This window comes from Camelus dromedarius, chromosome 27, assembly GCF_036321535.1.
Source record: "Camelus dromedarius isolate mCamDro1 chromosome 27, mCamDro1.pat, whole genome shotgun sequence".
In the NCBI taxonomy this organism is placed as follows: Eukaryota; Metazoa; Chordata; class Mammalia; order Artiodactyla; family Camelidae; genus Camelus; species Camelus dromedarius.
In genome coordinates this window covers 6435321-6454598 of record NC_087462.1, presented here as the reverse complement: position 1 = coordinate 6454598, position 19278 = coordinate 6435321, and the positions used below count along the sequence as shown (strand labels likewise).

Below are 19278 nucleotides of genomic sequence, written 5' to 3'. Positions count from 1 at the left end.
TCTCTCCAGATACTCAAACACACCACCTGCCATCTCATCCCACACCTCTGCACACTCTATTCTCTTAGTCTCTCTCCCTCCACCTTACAAGCTCTGTCTTTGCCCAGCTCTTACTCATCCTTCATGTCTCAGGGCAAATGTCACCTCCTCAGAGAAGCCTTCCCTGACCAACCCTTCCCAATTTCTTGCCCTCATGGCTCCATATCTTCTCCTTCATAGCCCTCACCAATCTAATTATATAACAATTCACACAATTCCATGTTCACTGTGTCTCCTTATGAGACTTTGTGAGGGAAGAGATGAAGTTTCTCTTGTTCATTGTTGTATCTCCAACCCTCAGCATGGGACTTGGCACACAGCAGGGCTCAATGATTACTAGTCAGGGATGACTCTGCTCTCTGGTGGCAAGGCCAGTCCATACCTTTGTGAGGAAAGTTGGCGATGTGCACATTTGTTGGACATCCATTCAAACAGGATTGACACACAAAGACACAAGAAAAAAAGTTTTATGAAACAGACACTTCTGAGCCATGGGAGAAGACTCAGGGGGTCACAGAAATATTCATCAAGGCTCAGAAGTTTCACTGGGAGGAAGAAGGGGGCAGTGGTCTCATGGAGCAGAACTGAGACCATTCAGGAAATGCCTACTGCTCCAAATGAGAAAATTCCAGGAATAAAGAAGAGGGACAAAGTTTTTGCTCACATGGCACTTGCATTCTGTCGGTGGTAAACAAACAATTACCAAGTTGAATTCAGTCAGATAATTATGAGTCCTGAGAAGATAATATAGTAGGTTCAAATAATAGAGTGGGGACATTTTAGCTAGGGTGTTCAGGGGAGCTCTCACTGAGGAGGTGACACTTGAGCTGGGGTCAGAGGGGTGAGAAGGAGCTGGCTAGAGGAAGGGCTGAGGGAAGATGTTCTCAAAGGAGGGAACAAGAAGAACAGTAAGGGATGGAAGAGAGCTTCAAGACCCAAGACTCAGGCAGGTAGGGTCTTGTAATAATAATAGTGATAATAATAACAGCTAACCTTGATAAGCACCTTCCACATGCCAGACACACCGCAATGCTATATGGTACATTCTACTATTATTCCCATTTTATGGACTAAGAAACTGAGGCTTACCGAGTTGGGCCCAGGTAAGGAGTTTAGAGTTGATGCAAGTGATATGGGAAAAAGTTAAAATGAGACAAATTTCACACTTACAATCTAGATGGACTTTCTAACAATTAGATCTCTTGGAAAATGCAAGTTTGCCTCATACTCCTTTTCTGCTCCAAACACCTGCAAGTCTCCCATCCTTTGACACTCAGAATGAAGTACAGGCACCTGAGGCTAAATCCTTTTGTGACATGACCACTCTGGCCACTCAGGCCACTTCCACACTCTTCCCAACCTGGCACACAGCCTTCAGCAACTCCAAACTGCTTGTGGTCTCTCTGTCCTCAACAGGATGCTCGTTAACTCTGAGCCTTTGTCCATGCTGCTCCTTCTGCCTGGGATGTCCTTGCTCTGTCTTCACGTGGCCAATTTCTTCTTGAGTTTGAGTATTACCACCTCTAGGAAACCCCCATCACACCCTGGCTGATTTCAGTGCCCCTCCTCTGTGCTCCCCAGGACATTCCAGATATATCTTTATCACCACACATACCATGTCACGTCGCAAGTAGTGCTGATGAGACTGTGATCTGATTGAAGTCAAGGCATTATTCACCTCTATGTTCCATAGTCTAGGGCCCTTTCCAGTACAAAGTAGATGCTCAGTAAATATTTCCTCATATGTTGAGCAGAGGCTGGAGAACCACAATTAGGAGCAGGTGAATATGGCGGGTGTGGGTCAAACCCACAATATGGGTTTGAGTAGAGTCCTTGGCTCCTACCCTAGTCCAGCCCCCATTATCACTCACCTGGGCCTGTGCTGTGGTCTCCAACCTGGTGTCCCAGCTCCTGCATTCACCTGCCACAGTCTGTCCTCCCCACAGGGGCGAGAGAGAAGCTGTGAACACCTGAGTCAAGCCCCATGCCTGCTCCTCTGCTCAGCACCCTTCCTGGTATCCCATTTATTCACTTAACAAGTATTGAACACCAAATGTGTGCTGGGCCCAGAGTTAGGCACTGGGGCTACAACATTAAAAAAAATTGATTTTTGAAAAATCTCTGCCTTCAGGGAGCTGACATTACAGTGGGGAGAATCAGACAACAAAATAAATAAGTTAACTTCACCACATATATTAAAAGGTTGGAAGTACAATGAGAAAAGAAAAGCATGAAAGGAGGACAGGGAATGCATGAGAAGTTATAAGCTAAATCTAAAACCCCTGCAAGTTCCTCTCCCCCCAACATGATGTGCCTCCCACCACCTCCCTGCCTTTCACTTTTCCCCTCAGTCACTCTGCTTCAGCCACATTGGTTTCCTTGCTGTTTCTCCAACATTTCAGGCATATTCCCACCTCAGGGCCTTTGCACGTGCTGTTCCCTCTACGTCCTTCCTTCAGATCTCTGCTCAAATGTCACTTTCTCAGAGAGGCCAACTCAATCTAAAATAATCCCCCTATCACTCTCCACTCCCCTTATGCTGCTCTATATTTATTTCTAGCACAAGTATCACCACCTGGAATATTACAGATTTATCTGTATACTTATTTATTTCTCCCCATTCCTGCCCTAGAATGCCAGCTCCATGAGGACAGGGATATCTGTCCGTTTTGTTCACTGTCATACTCCTGACACCTAGAATAGTGCCTGGCACATAGTAGGTGCTCAAAAAATATTTGTTGAATAAATGAGTGAGTGAATGGATGAATGAATGGAGATACCCTCTAAGAGAATTCTTGTAGTAGAATAAGAGGAGGAGGGATCAGTAGAGCGGAGCAATATTTAGGGTTGTTCACAAATATTTGGCCACTCCTCTCTATCCAGGTCATAGTTAGGGCCACTATGACATTAAGTGGCCCTCACACTCTTTGAGGTTAAGCATGCCACGTGACTTGTGTTGGCCAAGGAAATGTGAGCAGAAGTAACATGTCACTTCCAGGGAAGAGCTTTAGGAGCCGACAGGGGATTTGCTGTGCCTTCCTTTCGCTTCTTCAATGATCATGGCACCATAGAGCCTCCATCATTTTGGGTCCCTGCGTGACTAACATGGACAGAGCTCTCCAGCCAACAGCGGATATACAGCGCAAGCAGGAAATAAGCCTGTGCTCTGTTAAACCACTACAGTGTGAGGTGGCTTGTTAGCGCGTGTAACCTTGCTTCTCTTGCCTGATACTGAGTGTCGGGGGTCTTTCTCCCAAGAAAACTGTTGAAGGAAGACATAGATTCTGAGCTTTGGTTCTTCAAGGGGAAGTCTGCAGAGTCTTTTGCGGATAGCTGCTCAGACCCTCCTCATTCCTCTTATACGGAAAAGCGTCCTCCTCCAAACAGAATATCCCTCCCCCATATCCCCTTCCTTCTGTCTAGCCATTAAGAAGAAGGGGATGGACAAGGGCATAATATATAAGATGCAGGTAACTCACTTCAGGCGCCATAATGATGGCAGCCGCTGGCCATGGGGCTGACAGTTCTTAGTCTGGTTCAGAATTTATGACCCTCAGGTGAGGAGCCATTCCGCTGAAGGCTCCCGTCCCACAGGGATGCTTTATGGCTGGGGGTTGGCCAAAGGTAGCAGCAGTGGCACCTTCCTCCTCGCTCCCTCCCCTTCCAGAGATGGTCAGAATATCTTAGAATACTAAGCTGCTTCTCCAGATCAAATTGGAGAGGGGACGCCAAAGACAAAAATGTCCAGAGGGTCTGGGCTCACCTTCACCTCACTGAGGTCCTTTTGTAAGTCAAATACCAGCAACCAACCATCTGTCTCATGACTGGGAATGCTCACCACCTGGGTTCCTGAACCCCCCAGCTTCCCCTTGTTGGTGCTCTACACCTTCTTACAACTCCTCCTTGCTGTGCACCATCTCCATAACCACTCACTTCCATTTGTTCTCCCCAATCCTTCGGAAGGTGAATTGTTGATTTAGACACAACAAATATTTACTCCATGCCTATTATGTGTTTGGCTACAATAAACAAAGCAGTCCCTCCTTACTGAACACCTACTATGCACCCAGCCATTTGTTTCCATTTGAAGGCGGAATCCATGAATCCTTAAGAAGATATCATTGTTGATGCAGCCACTTGACAAATATTTATTGTAGGCCTACTATGCATCAGACCTTAGGGTTCAATAGTGAGTAAAACACAGATGTCCTTATGGATTCCATGGTTTAATGGGGACTCTGAATTCTCTTTGACTAATGAGGATATTGGAACTTAGGGAGATTAAATAATTCCCCCCAAGGTCATTCCACTAGTAAATTGCAGGATCAGAATTGAAACCCAGATTCATCTGACTCAGAGTCCTGTCACTAACGGAGTATCTACTATGTCAGGCACTCAACAGGGACTTTCAAGCATATACATACTTGACTTACAGGAGGCACTCAACAATTTTGTTGCATAAACAAAATAGATGGAAGGATGGATATATAAAGGACAGATGAAGAGATGGTTGGAAGATGGATAATGAATGGGGGGATAAGTGGATGCATGAATAGAGAGATGGATGGAAGGATGAGTGCATGAGAGGACGGATGGAGGGACAGATGATGGACAATGAGTGGATGAAAAGATAGATGAGTAGGGAGGTGGATGGAGAGATGGATAGGAGGATGAAAAGATGGATGGGTGGGTGGGTGGATGGTGGTTGGATAGATGATGGATGAATGGATGGGTGAATGGATGGATGGTGAATGGATGGATGGATGGATGGACTGATGAATGGATAAAAGGATAATTATAAAGTTGGGTGGGTGGAGAGTTAGATGGAAGGATGGATGGATGAGGCACTAGATGGTAGACCTCAGTTTCCCACAACAGTTCTGTGATGTAGGCATTATCGTTCCCATTTTATAGAAGAGGAAATGGCAGCTCAGAGTGGTGATGTCACTGACCCAGAGTCAAGTGCAAGTCATAGAGCAAGTTGGGGTAAAGTCTGGATTTCAACCTGTCTCTCAGACTCCCAAGACCCTTTCCAAAGCACCCTCACGTCACAGTCCCCTCCCAGGTTCCACCCTGAGTTCCCTGGCATCTCACTCCAGAGAGCTCTTCTGGCAAGCCTTAGTGAGACTGAGGGATGGGATGGGGATCAGGGATGGGAGAACGATTAGCTTTCAGAGGTTGACTTCATGGAAGCATTGGATCAAGATCCTGTTAGCTACAGATGGGCTAGAGTGGAGAACAGGTCAGTTTGAGTACACATACACTCACACTTAACAGAAAAATCATGATACACACAGGAATACACCCACATGCATACAAAGTAGGCATACACCCCATCCATAGACACACATTTCAACATATATGCACACACTTCTAAAGACATACATGTCTGCATGTATACGCACACAAAACAGCACATGTGTATAATTGCACAGACACATGCACAAAATCATAACCTAGAGACACGCACTTACACACTTAGGTACATATCCTCCAGACATAGCATATGCTCTCATTTACACACCACGTGATGTACACAATACATGCATACATTTACACTGACTCACACTTTTTAGATGGGGGTGGGAGGGAATCTGGCTTCCGATTGCAATGAGACACTGTCTGTCTCCCTACTCAGAAGGTGACAGCAAGATGTCTGTCTTAGACTCATGTATACAAACTTACATGCACACATGCAACGACACATAAACAAACTCATAGCCAGGGACGTACAACTGCAGATACACACTTAGACACATCCATACCCAGACACAGTGAGTACCCAGGGACACACCCACACTCATTCTGGGATGCACTCGCATACACAGGCAGACACACTTGGACCCTCATGCTGGCAAAGCACATAAGCTTTCTCACACCCTCCACTCAGATACACCCCCATACACACACCAAAACCCATGCACAGACTGACACACCAGGACATACTCAGAAAATACCACTTGATGTGAGAGACACACGGAAAGACATTGTCATATGTTGGTTTCAATTTGGAGAATTTAGACTGAAAGCCCTCACCTGGGCCAAACCCAGTGATAATCCCCCCAGGGGCTGGACAAAGCCTGAGCCCAGGACATGGTACCCACCCCTCCACTTGCCTGTAACCCTTGGGAGCAAAGACCTCTTTCTTTTCAGTGTGGTGGCCACTGGAGGCTAAACAGGGGAGCTGGCGAAGTTGGGTAAACATCAAGCAGGAGAGGGAGCTCCATGAATCCCAGTTCTACATACTGGGAGAAGTCCCGAAACCAGAATGAAGAGGGGAAGGGCACATCTGGAGGAGGCTGAAGGAAGTTTGCAATGGAGGATGTCTCCTCCCCTCCCCCCTAGGACAACAGGACCACCATTAACCCCAAGGGAGTTACACACACACACACACACACACACACACACACACACACACACACACCAATCTGCTCCCTGCCAAACTCTGGGCCAAGGAAGCTGCAGGATAGAGGTGATGGAGGAGGACAGGATGGGATGGGGGAAGGAGGAGCAATCCTGGAGTGTCTGGAGGCAGCCTGAGCCCCAGCCCCTGCTCCTGCCCTTCTGAGACTCGTCTGCCTCCTATGGAGGGCGAGTCATGGAATAAGTAATCAGCATATGGTGAGGCAGGTAATGAGGAGGGAGGTGCTGGGGGTTGGGGGGTACAGGGGAGAGAAAAAGGGAGACAGACAGGAAGAGATAAGAAGTCAGAGACAGCGCAACATAGAGACAGAGAGAAAAACAGAGATGCAAACCAGAGGAAAAAGAACAGAGAGGCAGACCGACAGAGAAAGGGACACAGAGAGAGACACACAGAGACAGAGAGACAGGGAGAGACAGAGAGAGAGACAGACAGACTGACAGACGTGGGACTACTCAGAGGCACTGAGGCACAAACAGGGAGAGATCCTGAAGGTGGACACCCTTGGAGACCTTCCCCATTCAGGGGCAGGGTTCCACCCAACCCCCTGAATCTACCGCTCCCGTTTCGCCCCACTCAGTCCGGACCAGGCTCAGGTCAGCAGCCCTAGCCGCCTCCGCCCCGGGCCAGAGCAAGGCTAGTACATTGTTGCCACTCGGCCACTGCACACTGATAATAAGAAGTCATCATAATAATAAACGGTGCGGAGACGGCTGGGGGTCCCGGGGCTCCTCGGTCTCCGCGTCAAGCCCCCAGCCCCGGGAGGGCGCCCCCCGGCCCGGCGCGCGGGGAAGCTGGGGGGCGGGGGCCCCCGGGGGCTGCGGCGGCGGCAGCGCGGGCACCACGCCCCCCGGGAGCGCCCCCAGCTAGGCGGCCACTCACGATTTTCTCGGAGGCGCCCGCGCGGGACACGGTGCCGTTGAGCCCCACGAGCGAGGGCAGCGTCTGCGACATCCAGTTGGTGACCATGGCCATGGTGCTCAGCACGGCCCCGATCTTGAGCAGCGGCACCGACATCGCGCCCCCGCCTCATGCCCCGCGGCCGCCCGCCGCGCGTCCCTTCTCCGGCCCGCCGCCTGGCGCTCCGTCCCTCGCCACCCAGCCGCCCCCAGGGGCGCGAGCGCGAGCCGGGGGCCGGGGCCGGGGCCGGGCCGGCCGGGGGGCTCGGGGACGCGGGCTGCGGCTCGGCGCGCCCGGCGGGCTCCGCTTATAAAGCGCCGCCTCGGCCCCCCCCCACCCCCTCCCGCGCCTCCGCGCCTCCGCGCCGGGCACTTCCAGCCGCCGTGACGTCACGGCTCCGGCCCGGAGCCCGGCGGGGGGCGGGGGGCACCCAGACTGCTCCCGCCGCGCTCCCCGGGCCTTGCCGCGCCCCCTGCCTGGCACCGGCCCACTCGGTGCGGGGCCCCCTCCGGCGGCAGTCCCCACCTGCCCCGCCCCCACCCCCGCGCCGTGGCATTCCCAGCCCCGCCCCCAGCGGTGTTCCCGCCCCTCCCACCCACCTCCCCCCGCCGCGAGGTATTCCCTGGCCACCCTCCGCGCGCAGCCCCTCGCAGAGCGCCCCGCGCACCGTCTTCGTTTAAATGGGCAGCTGCCCCACCCCGACCACCCAAAGCTGGCAGGGGGCTGGAGTCACAAGTCCTCACCCACCTACTGTTAGGACACTGACCCCAGCTCCCTAAAACCAGGCATGGGGGGGGGCGCCTCTGGTGCGCTCCCTTGAATCGGGCAGCCAAGGGTCTCTTTTCCCTTGGGGAAGGGGCTTCTCCGGTACCGGGACCACTCTGGAGATCGGTCGTTTCGGGACGAAGGAAGCCCAGAGTGGCAGGTCCCGAACGAACAGAGGCGATTACTTGGATGAAGGTTCGGGAATGGTGTCACTTCTGCAGCCGGAGGACCCCCATGACTCCAAGGGGCGGCATTATAACCCGGGACGGCTGAGACCGGAGCTAGCCTTTTGCAGACAAGTCCCAGGCGGGTCTCCACTCACAACTTGAACTTGGGGTGGGGGCGGGGAACTGACACTTCGGACCTTCCTCCAGACCCCAGGGACCAGCTCTGGGGCCCGCCCCTCCCAAGGAGAGGGGAGTGCGGTGCCCCCTACTTCCTACCCACGCACCAGCCGGCGGCGGCGGGGGCGAGGCAGCCAGGAGGATCGCCCGGCGGGTTTTAATTTCCTCTGTTTTCCCTGCACTCACGCCCCCTCCTGGCGTCCCCGCATCACCTCGCGCTGCCGCCACGGCTGTGGCCGCCGTCGCCCTCAGCCCGCGGCCGCCGCCGTCTGGAGGCGGCGATGACTCAGGCCTTTCCCCGGCCGTGGCTGCTCACCGAGGACTCGTCTCGGGAGGAGCACTGAACACGGGTGTAGGGATGGCGGTCGGGACTTTGAACTATCCTTTTTCTCTGAGCTTGACAACACCAAGAGGCAGGTTGTGTCCCCTGTATGACTTCCAGCAATGACCTTTCTCTGCCTCAGTTTCCTCATCTGCAAAGTAGGTGACTGTAAGGACCCATGGACCTAATACGTGTAAATGGCTCGGGTGTCCTGAGCATCAAGTGAAGGATTTATTGAGCATCTACTATGTCCCAAGCACCATGAACAACAGACAAAAAAAATGCCTGCCTTTGTGGAGATGAATATTCTATAGAACAAGAGAGCCAACAATGATGGGGTGGGGGTGCTGGGTAAAATACATAGGAATTTGGAAGCAAGGGGCATATGGACTAAGTAGGGGAGAAAACTTTAATGAAGTTGTTTGGGGGAAGGAGACATTTGAGAAGAGACCTGAAGAAGGTGAGGGAGGGAGCCATTGGAAAATCTGAAGGAAAAGTTCCAGACACCAAGAACAGCAAGTGCAAAGGCCCTGGGGCAGAAGCCTAAGACTTCAAGGAACAAGGAGGACAGTGTGGTTGGAGCAGAGTGACCTGAAGGAGACTGGGGAGAGATGGTGCTTGTAAAACACTTTGCTGGGGGTCTGGGACATGGTAAGCGTTTCACAAACAGTAGCTGCCATTGTTCTTATGTGCAGTTGATAATGAGCTTTAAACAATGAGAAGTCGCCTTGCCCATCTGTACTACAGCTTGCATTTATGAGTGCTGAACACTTTGCAAATACGCTTGAGGATGCAACCTCCCCTGAAAAGTACAGCAACTTCCCTATTTATGAGTGAGGAAACTAGACTCGGAGAGGAGAGGGAACCTGCTCAAGGTGACCCAGCAGGTAAATGAGTGTCCAGGATTTGAATCTAGGTGGGTCTGATTTCAGACCCCAAAACCACTGGGCTCCAAGGCCTCCCAGTTTAGAGAATTTGGAACCCATGATGTTCTCTCACTCTCTCACTGCCGGTGATGTAGGAAACTGTCCTGGCTCCTCCCAGCCAAGCACCTCCAAGGAGTGGTCTATACTCGCATCTGCCCTTGCTGCCTCTGCATCCTCACCTCCCCGCTCCCGTATGCTTCCAAAACTCCTCTCACTCAAGGCACCAGTGACCTTACAATTTGCTGGTCTCGCAGTCTCACCCAAGCCCACATTCAGTCACTCTCACAAGTAAGTATTCATGGATCATTCCTTCCTTCCTGAAAGCCATTTGTCCCTTGACTTCAAGTCTGCATCATCACTGTCTCCTGCCTTCCTAAATGTGTCCCAGATCCCTAGTCCCTGTCATTCTGTATGCTATATCTGGACCATCCATCATACTCATTCCCAGGGTTTTGGTTCCATTTGGCACACTCCAACCTCAGGACCTTTGCACTGGCTGTCTGCTCTACCCAGAACGCTATTACCACAGATACACATGCATTTTGTTCCCTTACTTCATTTATATCTCTGTTCTATCATTGTGTAGAACAGAGTCGTGCCCTACTCTTCTCCAGAAAACTACATTTCCCAGGTTCCCTGGCACACTGGCTTCCTGTTAGGCCCATCCAATGAGAGGCACTGGAGGGAAACTAGAGGGTGGGAGGGAGGGATTGGCCAGGGCATTTCTCCTCTCTCTTTCAGCTTAGGGTGAGGGGTGTGTTCTGACAGCGACTCTGTCTCCTCCATGAACCCAGCTCCCACACAGAGCCGCTTTCTCATCACACCACCCTTTTGTCATGTCCCTCCAGCAGCTTCGTGCTGTGGTTTATTCCTGGATTCCCTGATCATCTCATCAGTTTGGCTTCTCATCTCTTCCATCTCACCCTTAACCAATTCTCTATATTAAATTTCCTCTCTTTGAAACACCTAGAGTGCTTTGTTTCCCTGACTGGACTCTGAGTGATATGGCTGTTGTTTCCTGAAAGACCTCTTCTGGCCACCTCATCTACAATAGCAGCCCCCACCACTCTTGTCCCTTATTCTGCCCTAATTTTTTTAATTTAATTTAATTTGATTTAATTTAATTTCTTGCTCTATTTTTTAAACATTTATCACCATGTGACATTATATTGTCCTTTTATTTGTTTATAGTCTCTGCTCCACTAGACTTTCAGCCTCACAAGGGCACCTACCTGTCTGTATTTTTCACAGCTGCCTCCCTACAGCTTAGAATAGTGCTTGGCACATATTAGGTGCTCAAGAAATTATTGATTGACTGACTAAATGAATCTAGAGCTAAGGCTCCCAAAGGTATATCTACAGCTCAGATCGCCACCTAGAGCTCAAATCCCTAAGACCATCCACTTCTTGGACATTTCTACTTGTGTGTTTCACAGGACTAATAGCACATGACACCCACCAGAACAACCTGAACCAAAAAGACAGGCAGTACCAAGTATTGGTGATGATGTGGAGAACCTGAAACCTCTTGCCAGTGGGAATATAAAATGTTGCAACTACTTTGAGAAACAATTCAGCAGTTTCTTAAACTGTTCAGCAGAAAGTTACCATAAGACCCAACAATTCCATCTACCCCAGAGGAATGAAAGCATATGTTCCCGGAAAGATGTGTATGTGAATATTCATAACAGCATTTTTCATAATGAATGAAACAATTCAAATGCTCATCAATTGGTGAATGGATAAACAAACTGTGGTACATCCATACAATGGAATATCATTCAGCAATAAAAAGGAACAAATGATTGATTTATTTTACAGCATGGATGAATCTCAACAATATTTTGCTAAGTGAAAGAAGCCAGATACAAAAGGCTACATTTTGTATGATCTCATTTACACAGAATGTCCAGAAAAGGCAAATATATAGAGATAGAAATAAGATTAGTGACAGGGGAGGGTATAGCTCAGTGGTAGAGTGTGTGCTTAGCATGCACAAGGTCTTAGGTTCAATCCCCAGTACTGCCACTAAAAAGAATAATAATAATTAATTTAAAAATACATAAATAAACCTAGTTACTTCCCCCCACAAAAAAAAACAAAAACAAAAACAAGAAATAAGATTAGTGGTTGCCTGGAGCTGGGGGTGAGAGTGGGGATGGACAGCAGATGGGCTCAAGAGATCTTTTGTGAGTGATGGAAATATCCTAAAACTGGATTGGGGTGATGTTTGCACAACTCTGCAAATTTACTAAAAGTCATCGAGTCACACCCTTAAACAGGTGGATTTAATGGTATATAAATTATACCTCATTAAAACTGTGTAAAAGGGGAAAGCATCCCTAAAACTTTCCCTGCAGGTTTCCTCCCCCAAGGACCTCTGCAATGAGAATGAATTCTTCCTTAAGTTTTGCACCCTACATTCCTTGCTTGCCTCACCCTGGTCCTGGCCCAGAGGTACCCAGAGTTAGAAAGTACAGATTCTGCTGCCCCTTACCTTCCTTCTCTTTCTCTATTCTTCCATTCAAGCTATCACCAACGCCAGCTGATCTTGATGTAGATCTATCTCCACAAATATCCCTTTCTCACAGTCGCCATCATCACCTTAAAGCATCATGTTGGGGAGTGCTATATATTGAATGTTTTGTGTTCCCCCCAAATTCGTATGTTGAAACCTAATTCCCAATGCGATGGTATTTGAAGATGAAGTCTTGGGAGGTAATTAGGTCATAAGGGTGGAGCCCTCATGTGTGGAATTTGTGTCTTTATAAAGAGACCCTGGTATCACCTTACACCAGTCAGAATGGCCATCATTCAAAAGTCCACAAAGGCAAATGCTAGAGAGGCTGTGGAGAAAAGGGAGCACTCCTATGCTGCTGGTGGGAATGCAGTTTGGTGCAGCCACTGTGGAAAATAGTATGGAGATTCCTCAAAAGACTAGGAATAGATTTACCATATGACCCAGGAATCCCACTCCTGGGCATACATCCAGAAGGAACCCTACTTCAGAAAGACACCTGCACCCCAATGTTCATAGCAGTACTATTTACAATAGCCAAGACATGGAAACAGCCTAAATGTCCATCAACAGATGACTGGATAAAGAAGATGTGGTGTATTTATACAATAGAATACTATTCAGCCATAAAAACCGACAACATAATGCCATTTGCAGCAACATGGATGTCCCTGGAGAATGTCATTCTAAGTGAAGTAAGCCAGAAAGAGAAATACCATGTGAGATCACTCATATGTGGAATCTAAAAAACAACAAAAAACAAAAAACAAAAATACAAAACAGAAACAAACTCATAGACATAGAATACAAACTTGTGGTTGCCAAGGGGGACGGGGGTGGGAAGGGACAGACTAGGAGTTCAAAATTTGTAGATACTGACAGGCATATGCAGAATAGATAAACAAGATTATACTGTATAGCATAGAGAAATATATACAAGATCTTGTGGTAGCTCACAGAGAAATAAAAGTGGCAATAAATATATGTATGTTCGTGTATAACTGAAAAATTGTGCTCTACACTGGAATTTGACACAACATTGTAAAATGAGTATAACTCAATAAAAAACGTTTTTAAAATATAATAAAATAAAAAAATAAAGAGACCCCAGAGAGCTCCCTCTCCCTTCTATCACATGAGGTGGAAGACACCAAGATGAAGATACTGAGAAACCGGGCCTCACCAGACACCAAATCTGCCAGCACTTTGATCCTAGACGTCACACCCTCCAGAACTGTAGGAAATAGATTTCTGTTGTTTATAAGCCACCTAGTCTGTGGTATTTTAGTATAGCCATCTGAACATACTAAGACCAGGAGCCATGGAAAGAGTCTTTTTTCCCTGCCCTGAAAATTATCAGGAGGAAAAAAGTTCATAACTGTCAGAAACAATAGCAGTAATTGCTCAGGTTTATTGAGTACTTATCATGAGCTAGGTACCATTTGCAGCAATGTACATGTAATAAGTCATTTAACCCTCAGAATAGCACCATGCAGCAGATAGGATTACAATTCTCCTTTCTAGAATGAGGAAATAGAGGCACAGAGGTGCAAGGAAACTTTTTCAAGGCCCCCAGGATTTTATTGCAGACAGTCAGGCTCCAGAATCTACATGGTCCTGGGTCAACTGGACCTGTTCAGAGGGGAAAGAATAAATGTTGATCCTTACTTCATGTCATATATACAAAAATCAATTCCAGATAGATTGTACATCTAAATGTGAAAGGTAAACAATAAATCTTTAAGAAGTAAATACAGAAGAATATCTTCATTACTCTGGGATAGGCAAAGATTTCTCTAACAGGACAGTGACAAGCACTAACTTTGAAGGAAACAAATTATTACTTGAACTACATTCAAATTAAGAAGTTCTGTTGATCAAATACACCATTAAGAGACTGAAAAGACAAGCCACACAGTAGGAGGAGATATTTGCAATCCCATGTCCAACAAAGAACTCATATCCTAATGTTAACTTATATGAGATAGATAGATAGAAACACAGATATAAAATTGAATATATACAAACATATATACATATATAAGAATATATACATACTCACAAAATACAAGAAAAAGGCAAACAACTTAATAGAGGAATGGGCAAAAGTCTTCAACTGGCATTTTACAAAAGTGGATAATCAAGTGATCGATAAACATGATAAAAGGTATTTAAATATTATTAGTCATCAGGAAATGTAAATTAAATCCACAATGTGATACCGTTCCACACCTGTAAGAATGTCTAAAGTGAAACAGAAAGACAACACCAAGTGCTGGTGACAATGTGAAGCAACTGGAACGCTCAGACACTACTACTGGGAGAGTAAATTGGTAAACTTTCTGAAGAGTCTTTGGAACTTTCGAAGACTGTTTGGCAATATCTCCTCCCCTACAACTCAGCACTTCTACTCCTAGGTATATGCACTTGAGTCTCACCATTTGCAGGTTCCACATTGTCAAACTTGTCTACTCACTACAGTTTATTTGTAACCCCCAAGCCAATACTTTCGGGCTTTCGTGGCCATTCGTGGACACGCACAGAGCGGCAAAAAACTGAGTCACTGACGTGCAGGTTCCCAGCGAGACCCAGCACCACTGGGCTCTGCTTTCTTGTTTCAGCTCTCGTAACTGTAAACAAGCGTCTTTTTCACCGCCTATTTAGTGCCAAAATTTTCACATTCTCGCGCTTTTTATTGGTGATCTCGCTATTTTAAGTGGCTCCATGCACGGTGCTGAGTGCTGTCTAGGTGCCAGAAGGCTGTAAAATGTCTTTTAGAGAAAACACAACTCATCAATAAGCCTCATTCAAGTATGAGTTTCGGGCGCCTTTGGCCATGAGTTTGGTGCTAATGAATCAACCATCTACATTAAATAAGGTGGTTTTAAACAGAAACATTCATAAAAGGAGATCGCATACTGTTTGGTCGACAAAAATTTTGTGACCAGAGGCTCGCAGGGATCTAACGATGATTTAGTGTTCACTAATTCAGCGTTCGCAGGGTCTTTATGGAACATAATCTCTGAGAATAAAGAGTCTGCTGTACATATAGACCCAACTGAAATGCGAACGAGTATTTATTAAAGACACTTGTTAGAGTGTTTGTTTCAGCACTGTTTGTGTCAGCCACAAACTTCACCAACCCAAATGCCCAGAAACAGTGGAATGGATATATCACAATATATTCACACAACGGAAGATCACAAAGCAACTAAACCAAGCAATCTATCACAAAACAATCATATGGAGAGACCTCACAAATATTATGTTGAGTAACAGAAGCCAGGTTTAAAAAAACTACATAGTTAATGACTTCATTAAGTTAAAATACAAGTCAAACCATAGTGAGAGAGGTCAGCTCAGCGATTATTCTTGGAGGTGGGGGGGTGCAGGGGGCTAGGAGAAGCATAGAGGGGGCTTCTGGATTCTTGCAAAATTCTGTTTCTTAATCTGGTACTGGTAACATTATGTCACTTCGAGACAATTTATCAAGCTGTACCTTTATGATCTGCGTACTTCTTTGTAGATACACTTTATGTCATGAAGGAAATTTATTCCAAAATGTGAATTAAGGTATCAAGTATAAAACATAAATTCTATTTCTGTTTGATGTGCAGCAGGTAAGAATGATAGAATTTCCAATAGAGAAGCTAGAAAGCAGAAGCCAAGCAAAGCTCAGTGTCCTCTGCAAGAAGCCAAGTGGCCTCTGTCCAAGCAGCCATCTTGGCCCCCATGGTATTTCATTCACACATAAGAAAGGCATGAATTTGTATCCACACATACACAGCTTTGCATCCCTCAGAACATGGATGGTGTTACTCTTCTAGCCTGTGCCTACTTTTAGTTTTTTGCTTGGTTACAGCAGGTGTTTGGAAGGGATGTTGAAATGCTTTCTCCCCAGGAGTCTCAGTGCCATCTCTCTCCAGCATCCCGCCTGGTTCAGAATTTCAGGAGGAGTTTGGGAAGGAAACAGTAGACCTGGTTGAGGACCTTGGACAGCAAACAGTGAGAGGTACCTTCCCCTTACCCCCTAAATGTTAGTCCTGCTAAGCCTCTGGCCGCTACCAATTTGCCTTAGGTCTTGTCAGCTCCTGAAATAATTCTGTCTTCACGCCTTTACTCTCCCCACTCCAGTTTGTCTTCCGTGTTACAGTCAGAAGATCTGTCCCTCACACAAATCCAACCATGTCTCATTCCTGGCTTTAAATCCTTCTATTTAAACAACAAAAAAGCAAACATCCCAATTTTCAAAATGAACAAAGGACTTGGCTAGCCAATAAATACATGAAAAGACGTGCAGTGTCATTAACTCTTAATGAAATGCAGCCACAGTGAAGAGCTGCTTCATATCCCTTAGAATGGGCTGGAATCAGAAAGTCAAATGGGGGAGGCTATAGCTCAGGGGTGAAGCACATGCTTAGTATGCACACGGCCATTCCCAGTACCTCCATTAAATAAAATAATAATAATAATAATAATAATAATAATAATAATAATAATAAAGTAATAAATTCAACACATTATTATCATACAACCCAGCAGACCCACTTTTGGGTGTACACCCGAGAGTTAGAAGCAAAGGCTTAAAGAGATACTTGCACATTCATGTTCATAGCGGCACTATTCACAACAGCCACAGGTGGAAACAACCTAAATGTCTTTTGAAGGATAAATGGATAAACAAAATGTGTTCCATCCATACGATGAAATAGTATTCAGCCTTAGAAAGGAAGGAACTTCTGATATTTGCTACAACGTGGATGAACCTTGAGGACATGATGCTCAGTGAGAGAAGCCAGACACAAAAAGACAAATACTGCATGATTCCACTCATGTGAGGTCCCTAGAGGAGTTCAATTCATAGAAACAGAAAGTAGAAGGAGGGTTGCCAGGGGCTGGGGGAGGGGGAACGGGGAGTTGTTTAATGGGTAGAATTTCAGTTTTGTAAGATGAAGAGCATTCTGGAGATGGATGGTGGTGATGGTTGCATAATAATGTAAAGATACCTAACACTACTGAACTGTAGACTTAAAAATGGTTAAGATAGTATTTTGCCACAATTTTTTAAAGTTTTATTTAAACACACACACACACACACACACATCCTTATCTGGCCCTGAGAACCATCCCACAGTGGACTCTGTCACACCTCTCCACATCCCTGGTGCCTCGCTTGGTGTTGTTCACACAGGAAGTACTAGAGAAATGAGGACTAGAAATAATCCAGCTCACCACGTGCTAACCATTTACTTTTCTTGGGAACAACCAGGATTGTCTCAGGGCTTAAAAGGTAAGAAGCTATTAGGCATTTCATTCAATGGCTTCAACTGACTTTGCCACTTCTTTCTTCTCACAATGTGATTCCCTGTCTTCTCATCTGCTCAGCAGGGCTTAGACACTAGGTGCCCAGGATTGTTAGAACTGTGTGTAAAGTAAGAGTAAACAGGCGCTGAGAATGTACTGGAGCTCCCAGAAGCAAGACGGGTAAGTTTTTGCACACAGACTTCCTGGAACTTATTCTGACTCCTCTCTGCTCCTTCTGGTTTCTCCTTGATTTGTGGCTGAGCTCTGGATGGATGAAGTTATGAGTCAGACCAGGCTTCCACTCTGGCAGTGAAGACAAGAGTTCCCCAAAACTGGGACCAAAGTCTCCTACTCCGGTCACAACTCCCTTCTCCCCAGCCCAGCCAGGCTCCACTTTAGAGAAGTGAAATCTTCCATCCCACTCCTTTTGAGAGCTCAAACGGTCGCCCAGCCTTAGCGTCTGACATAAGGCTCGACCCACAGAAGACTCACCATGGATGCTTTCCAAATGAACGCATAAAGGCATGAATAAATGAAAACAGTAAGTAACTGCCTCCCAGGCACTGACACTGAATCCTGGGGACACAAATCCATTGCCAACACCAGCTGCTGGATTCTTAAGAAATCCACACACGTCCACATGGTTGACCCTCATGGAACCAGAGTCACTGTGCACACACACCCACAGACATGATTTTGGCACACAAGTGTCCCTGTGCCCGGCTTGGCCAATGCCAAGTCCACAGTTCTTAAACATACACACACACCCCCATGGACACTACAGACACACTCCTATAGGGCCAGGGTTAGACTGAGGTGAGTTGGATCCTGCCTTTACTTAAAATTTTGATATTATGTGCATCATAGATTTTTTTGCATTCATTTTGATTTTCTTTAAAATATTGCATTCAAATAATATTTATCTTTTTTCTGGCTTTTTGGCACCCTCTTAAATTTTGCGCCCAAGGCAAGTGCCTCCCCTGCCTCACATCCTGGCCAGGACCCTGACTGACCCCCACACACATAGGGACATCTGTCTGCACGCCTTTCCCCAGGGTCACAGGGACACACAGTCTCTGCACAAACCTCATTCTACCACTAGGTGTCGCCCCAGCTCCTTCATGTTGGGCCCAGCCCCAACGCCGCTGTTTCCTAGGGAAAAAAATATCCAATTCACTTACTATTTGGGAGTCCTCAAGATTTCCTTTTACTTCCCTCCACCTGGGACATTTACATTTTCTAAAGGAGCCCCAAGGGGAACAGCATCTTAACTCCAGATAGTGGTGACTTGCCATGGTGGAATTTTAGACAAAGATGAAGGAGATGGATTTTTCCTGATGCCTCCCATCCAGGAGCGGGGGTTGGCTTGAAATGGGTCTGGGATGGCCCAGGGGAAGGGTTGTTCTCCTAACCCTCCCTTGGCACAAGAGTCCCACTGTTTGAGAAAGAAAGAGACTCTGTGGGAGAGGATGGGATGCAACCACTCATTCAACAGATATTTGTTGAGAATCTACAGTGCGCCAGGCTCTGCTGTAGGCACTGATGATACAACACAGGACACTGGACCCTGACAGTGGCCTCTCTTTGGGGAGACCGACAATAAGTAAATCAAGAAATCCTGGAAAGGTAGTGACAAAGGCTATGAAGAAAAATAATGCAGAGTAAGAACTTAGAGAGTGGCAGTAGGGGGTTATTTTAGATGGCTGGTCAGGGTGGGCATCCCAGAGGAAGTGACACTT

General features: G+C 47.0%; 1 protein-coding gene across 2 annotated transcripts in view; it reads right to left on the bottom strand.

Moving 5' to 3' along the window:
• OLFM2 (olfactomedin 2) overlaps positions 1-19278 on the bottom strand; it is a 55933-nt gene that overhangs the window by 33224 nt on the left and 3431 nt on the right. The window contains exon 1 of one of the 2 annotated variants that reach the window (XM_031437323.2): positions 7343-7553. The exons of the other annotated variant lie outside the window; for it this stretch is intronic. Within the exon in view, the coding sequence (XP_031293183.2) occupies positions 7343-7477 (135 nt within the window). The 5' untranslated portion in view covers positions 7478-7553. Of the gene's footprint in view, positions 1-7342; positions 7554-19278 lie in introns of those variants that run through there. 2 annotated transcript variants of the gene reach the window in all.